Source organism: Megalobrama amblycephala, linkage group LG16 (assembly GCF_018812025.1).
Source record: "Megalobrama amblycephala isolate DHTTF-2021 linkage group LG16, ASM1881202v1, whole genome shotgun sequence".
NCBI lineage: Eukaryota > Metazoa > Chordata > Actinopteri > Cypriniformes > Xenocyprididae > Megalobrama > Megalobrama amblycephala.
Window position 1 is genome coordinate 5,324,906 of NC_063059.1, and position 13,802 is coordinate 5,338,707.

The 13,802-nt window shown below is 37.3% G+C and overlaps 1 protein-coding gene across 1 annotated transcript in view; it reads right to left on the reverse strand.

Annotated features, from left to right (window-relative positions):
- The window catches only part of b3glcta (beta 3-glucosyltransferase a), a 112,989-nt gene extending 99,366 nt beyond the window's left edge, over positions 1-13,623 (reverse strand). Inside the window, exon 1 of the mRNA XM_048161837.1 lies at positions 13,192-13,623. Coding sequence (XP_048017794.1) covers positions 13,192-13,255 — 64 coding nt within the window. The 5' untranslated portion in view covers positions 13,256-13,623. The remainder of the gene's footprint in view (positions 1-13,191) is intronic.
- Positions 13,624-13,802: the final 179 nt, after the last annotated feature.

The following is a 13,802-nucleotide window of genomic DNA, read 5'->3' on the forward strand; positions in this document are numbered from 1 at the left end:
AAATCTGGATGATTTAGATTCTGTTCTAGATTGTAATACATTTTTATGTCTCCTGAAAGAATAAAACTGATCATAATCATAAAATGCCCCTTTTTTGTTGTTTGTTCATACAGCACAGACAACATAGCCTACTATAATATTTATCACTTTCAGCAGTGTTTTATGTAACTTCAAAGGGTTGACACCAAGATTTTGTATTTAGACCACTGTGTATGAGAAGCTTTTCAATTTGGGTAGGCCCAATCCAGGCGGAAATCGCCAAATTGTCCACAGTGATTAGGAGTTTAATGATCAGACAAGTTTAATTTATGATGGTGGTCCGCCAGTGAGACTGAAGTGGTGGTCTGATATCTGGAAATCTGATCTTACTATCTGGGCTTTTGCTTACAGTTGCTTACAACCACTATTTTTAGATGCATTTTGTTCAATAGAAATGCCTTATTCCGTGCACGGTGGGCGGAGCCAACTAATCGATAATGAGAATCGTTGTCGATGATTTTCATTATCGATTATTATTGATTTTATCGAATAGTTGTTGCAGCCCTAATATTTTTGATGAAATCCGAGAGGTTTTTGACATCCCTATAGACAGCAATGTCATAACAAATTTCAAGGCCAAGAAAGCTAGTAAAGACACTACAGTGGTTCAACCTTAATGTTATGAAACGAAGAGAATTATTCTACTACTTTATTCTATTATTCTATACTTTATTCAACAATTTCTTCTCTTCCCTGTCAGTACCTACCCACACAGCAGGAGACTCCTAGGTGGATCCGCATTCAAGTAGTGATGGGGAGTCGACTCCAAAAGAGTCGATTCCTCGACTCTGAATAGCCCTAGAGTCGGGGTCGACTCCAGCACAGGAATCGACTCTCTGGTGTCGACTCTGTTGCTGTGTCCGGAATCGCTCACTTGTTTACTGATTCTCGAATCCATAGCCTACATAATGCATGGCAGTTAAGTGCATAATGTCTATGGTTAAGTGCACTAAGCAAGGAACGAAATGAAGCGATGAATTCAGACACTGACGAATCGCATCAGAGAGCTCAGAGCTGTCATAGAAACTTTGTCACATAGCCTACATTTATGTAGCTTACTTTTAGATAACAGTCATAGTGACTTTAGTTTGTAACTATACCTCCGTGTCAGCTTTAGTATTGATGGTAGCTTATATTATTGCAATAAATATAGATTTGATTTTCCATAGTTAATCGTGTTCATTAAACTAACCATACATAAAAATAAAAAAAAAAAACTCACATCAACAATAAACACATTAATAACTGTACATGTATGCATTTTTATGTATAACTCCCGTGTCCAAGCACTTTTAAGACAATGATCATGTGCATTTAGCGCCATCCCCCGACCATTATAATGAGATGAATTCATTAAAGAATCCCTGCTTTCTCGTTTATTTAATTCTGACATAATATTCGACCACAGATGTTTTTCATGACTTTTCTCTCTGTAAAAATAGGTATCAGCAATTAGCATTGATAGGCTACTCATCAATCATCTCTAAATTAGAATAATTTGGACAGTCTCGCTAAACGTGTGTTGTTTTAATGAGGGGATTTAAAGGCTTTGCGTAGGGGAAAAATAAATTAAGTGTGTAAGGACTGCCATCTTGGCTTGTTTATGACCCTGTTTTGATGTACAGTAAAGTCGAGGAGTCGAACACCCATATTCAAGTCGCCAAAGTCCCCGCGTGACTGTTACATTCGTTTTGGCGCCGCACAGAGGATCAGCTCCGCCTCCAGGCGGCGCCGTAAATTCTACTGTCAATCAGCGGATCCCGAAGCGGACCCATATCGGATCCTTGGACACGCACGCGCCTTTACTTTGACGGTTGTATCAATTTGTGGGTCCCAAACGGACCCGCCGCGGGGGTAAGGTTTTAATCGCAGATGCAGCGCGGAGCCACGGTGGGTGCGCGATCCGCCTTCGTTGCAGATCTGTCACTGCGCGCAAGTGGACGCCGATACGGGTCCGTTCGCGGATACGTTCCGGAAGCCGCGATACCTCCGCGGCCGATCCACCACGGAGTCCTTTTGCTGTGTGGGTATGCTTCCGAGTTGTATGTCAGAATGGTGACTCATTATTAGCTGATGCTGTACATGTGAGAAGCACGACGCATACGTGTGGTGCTGACGCAGGAGCTGGCCAATAATGATTTAGTATGTCAACAGTGTAAGAGACTGACAAGGAAGAGAAAAAATTGTTGAATAAAGTTGTTATTTTTGTTTTGTTTTTGAGCACAAAAAGTATTCTTGTCACTTCATAACATTAAGGATGAACCACTGCAGTCACATGGACTATTTTAATTATGTCTTTTCTACTTTTCTGGACCTTGAATGTGGTAATTACATTGCTTTCTTTGGGGATAAAAAAAAAAAAAAAAAAATTGGATTTCAGCAAAAATATCTTAATTTGTGTTCCGAAGATGAACGCAGGTCTTATGGATTTGGAACGACATAAGAATGAGTAATTAATGACAGAAATTTCTTTTTTTTTTGGTTGAAATAACCCTTTAAATTTAAGAAAGTAAAATTAAATTCAAATGAAATTCAAAGAATCTCATAAGTGATATATTTTTTTACACTTCATTTTTAATTATAATATTAATAATCAATGTTTAAAATGTTGTTATTTTATGATGGCCTGAAGTCTGCCAAAGCATTTCACCTTTCTGATGCTTTGCCAGGCTCTAATTCAAGCTGTCTTCAGTTGTTGTTTGCTCAAGGATCTTTCTGCCTTTAGTTTTACCTTCAGCAAGTGAAATGCATGATCGATCGATCGGGTTGAGGCCAGGTGATTCTGCCATTGCAGAATATTCCACTTTTTTCCTTAAAAAACTTGCCTCAAAACTTCCTGGGTTGCATTTGCAGTGTGTTTTGGATCATTGTCCATCTGTACCGTGAAGCGCCGTCCAATCAACTTTGCTGCATTTGGCTTAATCTGGGCATACAGTATATGTCTTCTGTCACATCATCAATAAACACCAGGGACCCAGTGAAACTGGAAGCCATGCATGCTTATGCCATCACTGCCTCCACCGTGTTTTACAGATGATGTTGTATGCTTAGGATCATGAGCTGTTTCAAGCCTTCTTCATATTTTTTTCTTCCAGTCATTCTGGTACAGGTTGATCTTAGTTTCATCTGTCCAAAAAATTCGTTTCCAGAACTGGACAGGCTTTTTTTAATGTTTTTTGCAAAGCCTTTCTATTCTTGAGGCTTATGAATGGTTTGCACCTTGTGGTGAACCCTCTGTATTTGCTCTTGTGAAGTCTTCTCTTGATTGTAGACTTCATGCCTACCTCCTGGAGAGTGTTCTTCACTTGGCTGGATGTTTTTAATTGTTTTTTCTTTATCCATGGAGAGGATCCTGCAATCATCCACCACTGTTGTCTTCCATGGACGTCCAGGCCTTTTTATGTTGCTGAGCTCACCAGTGCATTTTTTTTTTTTTTTTTTACCACCAGAATGTACCAAACTGTTGATTTGGCCACTAAATGTTCCTGCCAACTCTCTGATGGATTTGTTTTGTTTTTGAAGCCTGTTTGATGGCCTGTTTGACTTGCATAGAACAGCTCACACCTGTCCACAAAACAGCTCGAGTCAATTGTCCAATTATTTTTAATCCCTTGAAAAGAAAAAGAAAAGTAGTGGGTGGCTACTCGGCTACTCTCGAGAGCTGTAATTCTTAAATCCTTCCTCCAATTTGAATGTAAATACCCTCAAATTAAAGCTGCATTTTAAGACAACATATCCATTATACAACTGTAGCTTAAATGTGTTTTGGTAAACCTTAAAAAAATATATATATATATTTTGTGCCTGTGTCCAAATATATGGACCTAACTGTATATTATATTTCACAGAAAAGTCCCAGACTAATTAATTTTTTGTGCAATATATTCAAAATTATCTGAAGCCATTCATAGCTTAAAATCAGCATTCAAACACCACATCGCGTTCGGATACGACCGTCAGCGCAGTCAAACTCTCTCCAACATGATATTTTCCCATTATAATTGTTGATCTGTAAATAAAGGGCTGTGGATTTGCATAAAATAACTTTATTTTGCTGGAGTTCATTGCTGTTTCTAAACAATGTCATACTCACTACCGGGTGTCTGTTAGATCAGACAACGACAATCAAGGACTATGAATTGGCATCAAACACAAAATAACTGGAATTTAAAACTGCGAAGAAACAAATGATCAATAAACTGTTGGACAGACAAATAGCTATACACTAGGATTTGTGCGCTCGACAATTTCTTCTCTTTTGTGCCGTGAACTTTTCAATGCGCACTGTGACTCTATGTAGCTTAAGCACATCATTCGCCACCTGGGATGCGCATAAGCGGTTTGTGCTGCACTGTTTTGAAGCGTGTCATCTTATCATGGTTTTGCCACTGAAAGATTATTAAAAGCCTATCTTGTTCTGTCGTATCTATCATATCTTGTTGCCCCATTAAAAAGCTGCAAAATACATTTAAAGTGCCCCTGTTATGCCTTTTTTTTAAGGTTCCTAATATTGTTTTGGTAGTCTCTCTCCTACAACAGATTCACATGCACGCAAGTTCAAAAAACACTTTTGTTTTCGTTTTATACAGTGGTGGTCAGAATTATTGGCACCCTTGGTAAATATGATCAAAGATGACTGTAAAAATAAATCTGCATTGTTCATCCTTTTGATCTTTAATTCATAAAATTATCAAAAATCTAACCTTTCATTGAAGGAAAAGAATTGAAAGTGGGGAGAAAATCACATTATGAAATAAATGTTTTTCTCCAAAACACGTTGGCCACAATTATGGGCACCCCTAGAATTTGTTTTATGATTAAAATATTTCTGAAATATATTCCCATTCATATTTCCTTTTTTATTCATTCATCACAATGAGTAAAACCACAAAATATAGTTTTGATGTGCAGCAAAAGATTGTTAAGCTTCACAAAATAGAAAGTGGCTGTAAGAAAATAGCTAAAGTACTTGAAAATCCCATTTCCACTATCAGGGCAATAATTCAGAAGGTTTCCAATCAACTAAAGATGTTACAAATCTGCCTGGAAGAGGACGTGTGTCTAAATCGCCCTAATGCGCGGTGAGGAGGAAAGTTTGAGTGGCCAAAGACTCTCCAAGGATCACAGCTGGAGAATTGCAGAGATTAGTTGAGTCTTGAGTCCCAGAAAGCCTAAGAAAAATGATCAAACACCACCTACATCCCCACAAGTTTTTCAGGAAGGTTTCAAGAAAAATCCTCTGCTCTCATCCAGAAACAATCTCCAGCATATTCAGTTGTCAGTCAAGACTGGAACTTCAAACAGGACCGGCTTCTATGGCCAGATTAAATAAAAAAGAGCTTTCTGGCAGCAAACCCACCAGATGGGTTTGGTGCACACATGGATAAAAAGTACCCCATGCCCACAGTTAAATATACTGCTGGATCTTTAATGTTGTGGGCCTATTTTTCTGCTGGAGGTCCTGGACATCTTGTTCAGATACATGGTATCATGTAGGGCTGTAACGATATGCGATATGAAACCGAAATCGCGATACGCAGGTCCACGAACCTGTATCGCGATGTGAGAAGGCAGAATCGCGACACACCCCTTCAACTCCCAGAGTTATCCTTCCTGTCCAGATCCAATGCTACCACATTTTTAAATTACTATAAGTATTAGGGGTGTAACGATTTATCGTAGATGGTGTGTCTTAATCAGCTCTCTAGTTCAGTAAGTGTTTCGGGCACACATTGAATCTTGCAAGGTTTAAACGTTTCTCATGTCAGTCTCTTGCATGGTCGCGTGAGAAAAGTCGTGGCTTTCTTTCACCGCAGTGCACAGCAACAGCTGTGCTCACAGAAAAGCAAAAGACGCTGCGATGCTTTGCTTTAAAAGTTCTGTGGGCCCGTTCAATGTTGCGTCTTTTCCGCGTGCAAGTCATTATTATTTTCAAATGTACTGCGCGGCAGGCGCGCTCATAATTGGATCACGCGGTCGCGACGCGCATGCAATTCCCAACTTCTCAGAATGCCGCAAGCGTCCGCAGGTCTGTGACAAGAATCAACCGATCAGCTATGGCCTTTCCGTAACAAAACATCAAAAGCTCAGCCGAACAGCTGATCATAGCTGTACATGGTGGTTTTTATATCTTATCTCCAACAATATATCTCGTAGTAAAACTAATGCAAGGGCTAGAAATCATTTATCCTTTGCAGAAACATCCGGATCCTCTTGAACCAGTTCATGGTTGCATAGAACGACCGACGCCACAGGAGCGCAAGCGCTTTGGAAAGAAGGAGAAGCGGTGCAGCCGCGCCTTCCACGCGCTTTTAGACGCGATATGTGAACGGCCCCTATTCATAATTCTAAGTTCATGTTAAATTTAACATTTTTTTTCAGTGACAGACAGCCCTATTCAACTGTTAATTTGAATACAGAAGGTTTTTATTAAAATTTTATATTTATTTATTTTATTGAAATGTGATCTTGTATGTACAACAAGGAAAATTATTTGTTGTTAATTAATTATTAGTTTTTTTAATAAATCTGTTTGAATTTCAGTTTCATTTTGTTCATCTGATACGATCGATCGTGAACTCCGTATCGAGATACGTATCGTATCGTGACCTGAGCGTATCGTTACACCCCTAGTATCATGGATTCTATCAAATACTAACAGATTAAAAAAAATCAAAACCTGACCGCTTCTGCTAGAAATCTAATAATGGGCCGTGGTTGGATCTTTTATCAATGATGCAAAACAAACATCAAAACCAACACAAAAATGTGTCACTGAGCACAAAATGAAACTTATGCCATGACTGTCCCAGTCCCCTGACCTGAACCCTATAGAAAATGAGTGGAGTGAACTGAAAAGAAGAAGCACCAACATGGAGCTGGGAATCTGAAGGATCTGGAGATATGGAGAGATTCTGCATGAAGGAAAGTTCTCTGATCTCTTGTCAGGTGTTCTCCATACTCATCAGGCATTATAGGTGAAGACTCAGAGCTGTTATCTTGGCAAAAGGAGGTTGCAAAAAGTCTAGTGAATAAAAGGGTGCCAATAATTGTGGCCACTGTGTTTTGGAGAAAAACATTTATTTCATAATGTGATTTTCTCCCCACTTTCAATTCTTTTCCTTCAATGAAAAGGCTTAGAATTTTGCTAATTTTATGAATTAAAGATCAAAAGGATAAACAATGCAGATTTATTTTTACAGTCATCTTTGATCATATTTACCAAGGGTGCCAATAATTCTGACCACCACTGTATACAATTAATTTTACCAGTTCTCTTTGAATTTTCCCTGGTGTCTGCGCGCAATAAGTGGGAGGGCAATATGCTAATGTTTCGTTGTGACATCACAACAAAACAGCTTGGGATTCGTTTTACAAACGAAACGACTCGTTTAATTGACTCAGAGTCAACTCTTACTTTTATAATTTATATACGGTGCACTTTCAGATGTAAAACTTTGCAGAATGTTTTCATTCACTTAGAGCCATGTTACACACTACATGAAAGATAATTTAAAAAAAAAATACATAATAGGGGCACTTTAAAATAAGCATCTTTTAATATTATATATATATGTGTATATATATATATATATATATATATATATATATATATATATATATATATATATATATATATATATATATAATTCTTTACATTCATATATAAATATAAAATTTGTTGAGTATATGAATACATTAATGTATTTTATAAGAATACAAATAGTAATTTGTTTATTAACATTTATTTAGATTTTATAAAATTACTCTGCAACAAAGATTTTTTCAAGAATTACTTTTGCTGCTGAATTATACACTCACTTAGTTTAATAGCCTATTTTCTTTGTCATAGCTTATGATTATATTTGTATTAATTTGTTGTTTCCTCTATAATGAAGTAGTGTGCATTTAGTGTATTCTGGATTGTGTTTAACAAATAAAAGAGTGACCATTAGTTCATACTGTTTATAAATGATACATTTTATGTTATTTTTACCTTGTCTGTGATTGACCAGTTTGTTGTGATTGTTTCAGTTATTTATTGAATTGAATAAATTACTTTTAATATTAAAAGGTGTGAACTGTAATCAAATGATAACTAAAAGTATTAAATTCATCACAATTATTTAATGAATGAAGCACAAAAAATGCATGACAAAGCCCTAAAATAGACTGTTAATCTGCATCAATTAATCGGCATAACCGCAAATATTTTTAGACAATTAATCATCGGCCAAATTTCACAATCGTGACAGCCCTACTCACACCAGTAAACACGTCTTCAGAGAAAAGATGTCACTGAAAGAGAAGAGATGTCCTTTAGCGCAAGTTAAAAAGTTGGGAGAAAAGAAAATGAGCATGCATTGGCATTTCTTTGCTCATCATAAATGCCTAGTTTGTCTCCATCTCCCATGGCTTTCAATCCCAAGCCAAATCCTAAAACTGCCTCTCACTGATAAGCAGAACAGAGCGCAAGTATTCACACCGCCAAGGTGATTTCATGCCATCCATGGATTCTTGCGCTCCCTGCATAACTTGAGATATGTATTTGACAGTCACTTTTTCAGACAGTGTGTATGTTTATCTTTTTAACTGTCAGGTGTAAACAGCACTTTTATCTTTCAAAACTGCTAGCTTAAACTGCCTCCTGACTCAAGCAACGGAATAACTTCAATGGGAACAGAATAACATCTGTGGGAAAAACTTAACAAAATGCCTTCTGGTTATTTTAAATTTTGCAGTACCTCATCAACTAACAAAACATCTTTGATGCTCATTTTAAATGGCTTTGTTTTTATCTGTGCCTGACAGCAAAACTGCAGTGGCCTTTGACTGATCATTCCTTCTTGCCTGCAGGTACACACAAAAGGTATGTTGTCTCTTTTTGTTTTGTTCTACACATCATAAATAATACAGCAGGACAGCGCTGATACCTTGATACATATCTTCATAAGACCCTTACACAAAACGTTCCTTACAAGGAAGAATACAACATATTTTAAGTAGGGAAGCACAATATATCGGCCACCATATCGATATATGTTCATTTTTAATGTTATCGTTATATTTTTTGAATTGCTTGAAATATGATTGAAATGTGCAGCGCAAGTCTGTCATATAAGCTACATAAAACTATAATTGTGTGCTTGGGACATGGCTTTTAATGGTGATACGTTTGTTTTTGTAATCAGGCTCTCAAAAATTATATAAAAATTTTGATTTAGATTTATCGGCCAATATATCGGTTATTGGCTTTCAAATATAAAGAATTATCGGTTATCAGTATCAGGATAAAATGTTTCATATCGGTGCATCCATTTTAAAGGGTTAGTTTACCCAAAAATGAAATTCTGTCATTAATTACTCATGTTGTTCCACACCCGTAAGACCATTCCAAGACCAAGATATTTTTGATAAAATCCTAAGGCTCAGTAAGGCCTGCATCGCCAGTAATAACACTCCCCTTTTCAATGCCCAGAAAGCTACTAAAAACATATTTAAAACAGTTCATGTGACTACAGTTGTTCAACAGTAATGTTATGAAGAGATGAGAATACTTTTTGTGCGCCAAAAAACCTAAATAATGACTTGTGATGGGCGATTTCAAAACACTGCTTCATGAAGCTTCAAAGCTTTACAAATCGTTTGTTTCGAATCAGTGGTTCGGCGCGTGTATCACACTGCCAGTGTCACGTGATTTCAGTAAATGAGCCTTTGTTACTCATGTATCATAAGTGTTTCGACATTTCAGTGGTTCACCTCCGGTGGGCGTGACTCTGGCAATTTGATACATGCTCAGAACCATTTGAAATAGAGATTTGAAATAAAAGTTTCGTAAAGCTTCGAAGCTTCATGAAGCAGTGTTTTGAAATCGCCCATCACTAGATATTGATGAATAAAGTTGTTTAGTTTTTTTGGCGCACAAAAAGTATTCTCGTCGCTTCATAATAACATTAAGGTTGAACCACTGTAGTCACATGAACTGTTTTAAAGGTGCCCTAGATTCAAAAATTGAATTTATCTTGGCAGAGTTAAATAACAAGAGTTCAGTACATGGAAATGACATACAGTGAGTCTCAAACTCCATTGTTTCCTCCTTCTTATATAAATCTCATTTGTTTAAACGATCTCCGAAGAACAGGCGAATCTCAACATAACACCGACTGTTACGTAACAGTCGGGGTGTACGCCCCAATATTTGCATAATGCCAGCCCATGTTCCCAACATTATGAAAGGCATTACACAAGGGCAGCCAGTTAACGTCTGGATCTGCACACAGCCGAATCATCAGACTAGGTAAGCAAGAACAACAGCGAAAATGGCAGATGGAGTAATAATAACTGACATGATCCATTATAGCATGATATTTTTAGTGATATTTGTAAATTGTCTTTCTAAATGTTTCGTTAGCATGTTGCTAATGTACTGTTAAATGAGGTTAAAGTTACCATCGTTTCTTACTGTATTCACGGAGACAAGAGCCGTCGCTATTTTCATTTTTTAAACACTTGCAGTCTGTATAATGCATAAACACAACTTCATTCTTTATAAATCTCTTCCAACAGTGTAGCATTAGCCGTTAGCCACGGAGGACAGCCTCAAATTCACTCAGAATAAAACTTTAACATCCAAATAAATACTTTACTCACATAATTCGAAGCATGCATACAGCATGCATGACGAACATCTTGTAAAGATCCATTTGAGGGTTATATTAGCTGTGTGAACTTTGTAAATGCGCTGTAATATAGTCGACAGCTCATGTGGCAGGGAGCAGGCGATTTAAGGGGGCGGCGCCGAGTGTAAATCAGTGCATTGTTAATGATGCCCCAAAATAGGCAGTTAAAAAAATTTATTAAAAAAAATCTATGGGGTATTTTGAGCTGAAACTTCACAGACACATTCAGGAGACACCTTAGACTTATATTACATCTTGTGAAAAAGCATTCTTGGGCACATTTAAATATGTCTTTAGTAGCTTTCTGGGCAAATGAAAGTGTTAATTATGGATCTTTATGAATCTTGAGAGAGGAAGTACCATTGCTGTCAATGCAGGCCTCACTGAGCCTGCATTTTATCAAACATATCTTAATTTGTGTTCCGAAGATGAATGAAGGTCTTACAGGTGGGGAACACAGGAGGGTGAGTAATTAATGACAGAATTTTCATTTTTTGGGTGAACTAACCCTTGAGGGCTAAACAGTACTTTTTCCCACCACCATCCCATTTGGGCCTGGTTCTGACAGCAGTTCAGATCTGCACTTGCAATGTTTTCATTTGGCAGAAAAAAAAATTTATCAATTTTTTTTGTACATTTTTTTTTTCTTCTTTCTTTTTTTTTTTTTCAAAAAATATTACACAGATAGTGTTTCTTTTAAATTTTACATTTTTGTTACAAAAATACTAGGTTTTAATTTGAAATAATTACTTTTTTTATTCTATATTTATATAAAAAAATATATATTTTTTCCTTTTCCCATCATTTTTACAGTGATCTTTTTTTCCTTTAAATTAAGAAACCTGATGGGTTTCTTAATGATGCTTTTCAAGACTATCATAATAATTGCTGCAATTTTCACAAAACCGCTTGTTAGTCAGCTAAACTGATGTGACATGTTTAAATAAGCCGAATTCAAAGCATCACAGTTAACCAAGACATAAAAACATGTGCAAGATTGGAAAATGCAAGATGTAGTGATAATGCAGCACCAGCCCAAAATAGCAGTGACGGTTCTGTGAACTGACCTGAAACTCTCTCAAATGCCCCCTGAGCAGCAGGTCATCCTAACTGCTGAACTCTGCAGGTGCTAGTACTAAAACTAGGTCAGTTCCTCGAGATATTAGCAACCTCAAGTCTCATTCTTGAACAGCGAGGAGTTATATCTTCTGTGCACATCAATAGTTCCATGAACAGTTATGCGACACCTTTAAGCATAGCCAACTTCCTGAATTTAAAAGAAGCCCTCAATAGATTTCTTTTCTCAGCAAATATTGAGGCACTTTGCGAAGTAGCAAATTATGCCTCATTGATGAAACCGAGACAAAATAAGGAGCAATGATAATATTTCTCATCAGGCACAGCACACATTTGCCTGTGGTTCAGGTGTTAGACACATTATGATCCACAAGCTCTATACAATACAATTGGATGACATGCTCAATCCAACAACCTGAATTGCATTTACGTGACCGGCATCGGAAACACACAATTCATGCAATCGGGTGGTTGTACGCTTGATTTATGGCCACAATATCCACATATGTCCATATTAAACTGTCTTTATGGGCATTGATGAATATATTAAAATGGCTGTATCTGCATTGGTGCTCTGTACGAAATGTGTAACATTACTCATTTGCTGGCCATTGACCTCAAGGAAGGGGGAAAGAAGAAGGTTTCAGTTAACCCAGAAGTATATTTGCACACATCTACTCCAAACTCTTGTGGTTCAGACTACTGCACATCAGTCTGTTCAATGAATTATTAACAGTGACGACCAAATACTCTGCTTGAAGCTGCTTACGCACAGTAAATTACACTCATGTTGCCCAAAAATTATGTCAAGACAAGCAACGCACTAGGTTTTCAGACAGAATATCACACCTATGATGCCCAAAAAATGTAGTCAAGCTTGGCAGCTCATTAGGTTTTCGAGAGACATTCAATGAAACCTACAATGCTCAAAAATTCTGTCTAGACAAGCAGCTCACTAGGTTCTGAAACAGCCAATCACACCTATGATGCCCAAAATGTTGCCTAGGTAGGCAGCTCAGCCATTCATTCAGTCTACAAGACAGATAAGTTTGTAAAAGCATGTATGCTTCAAATATGTTGGTGTTGAATTCATACAAATGTCAAATAGGAGTTGTAAAGATCAATTTAAAACATCTCAAGCCTTCCTCTGAACTTGACGAAGCTGTTACAAACAAAATTAAGGAAGTGTCATTTGTGGCATCTTATTTGAAATAGTTTAATATCCTTACATCTAGTAACAACTGTTTATACTCAGCATATGCTTTTCCATAAAAGAAGTAAAATCCTTTTAGACTGCTGCCTTTTCTCAATAAACCAAACATACAGCAACAGGAATAAATCTAAGAGTCTCGTGCTGAAAAACTTCATTTTGGTATATGAGTAGAGAAATACTTACCAAGCGATAAAAGCAAGAAATACCGGGCAACACTGTATCCGTATTGAGAGTTTATGGGAATCATAGTAAGAAGAAGCGCGGATAGCGCACGCAGACAGCTCGCTGTAATTGTGCTGTAGCAGAATGTTTGCACTGAGCTTGTATCCAACACTCACTACTGTGCGTGCCGATCATTACCCAGCTTTGTTTTGCGAGGACATTTCCTGTTGAAAGCGCGTCTCGGCTGCGCCCTCTCGTGGTCACATCGCTAACTACGACAAAAGGGGCAGTGCTAGTCACTAACATAAGTGCGGTTAAAATGTTTATTAAAGGGGTAGTTGGTTAAAAAATGATAATTGCCAAATGTAACGTTAACTGACAACACAACGAAACCGTCATCATTTAGCCTACTCATGTTGTTCAAAACATGGTTTCATTTGATTCTTTGAAACGGCAGAGCTTCATTCACGTTCATTGAAAGATGGTAAATAATAACAGGTGAACGACCACTTTGGCCTCAGTTATAAAATCACCTAAACTCTCTAAAGTAACACACGAATAGCTGGATTCAGCTTCGTCGACTATTGTTTTATAACCTTTCGGTGCGTTTTAACAGCTGGACATATGTTAAA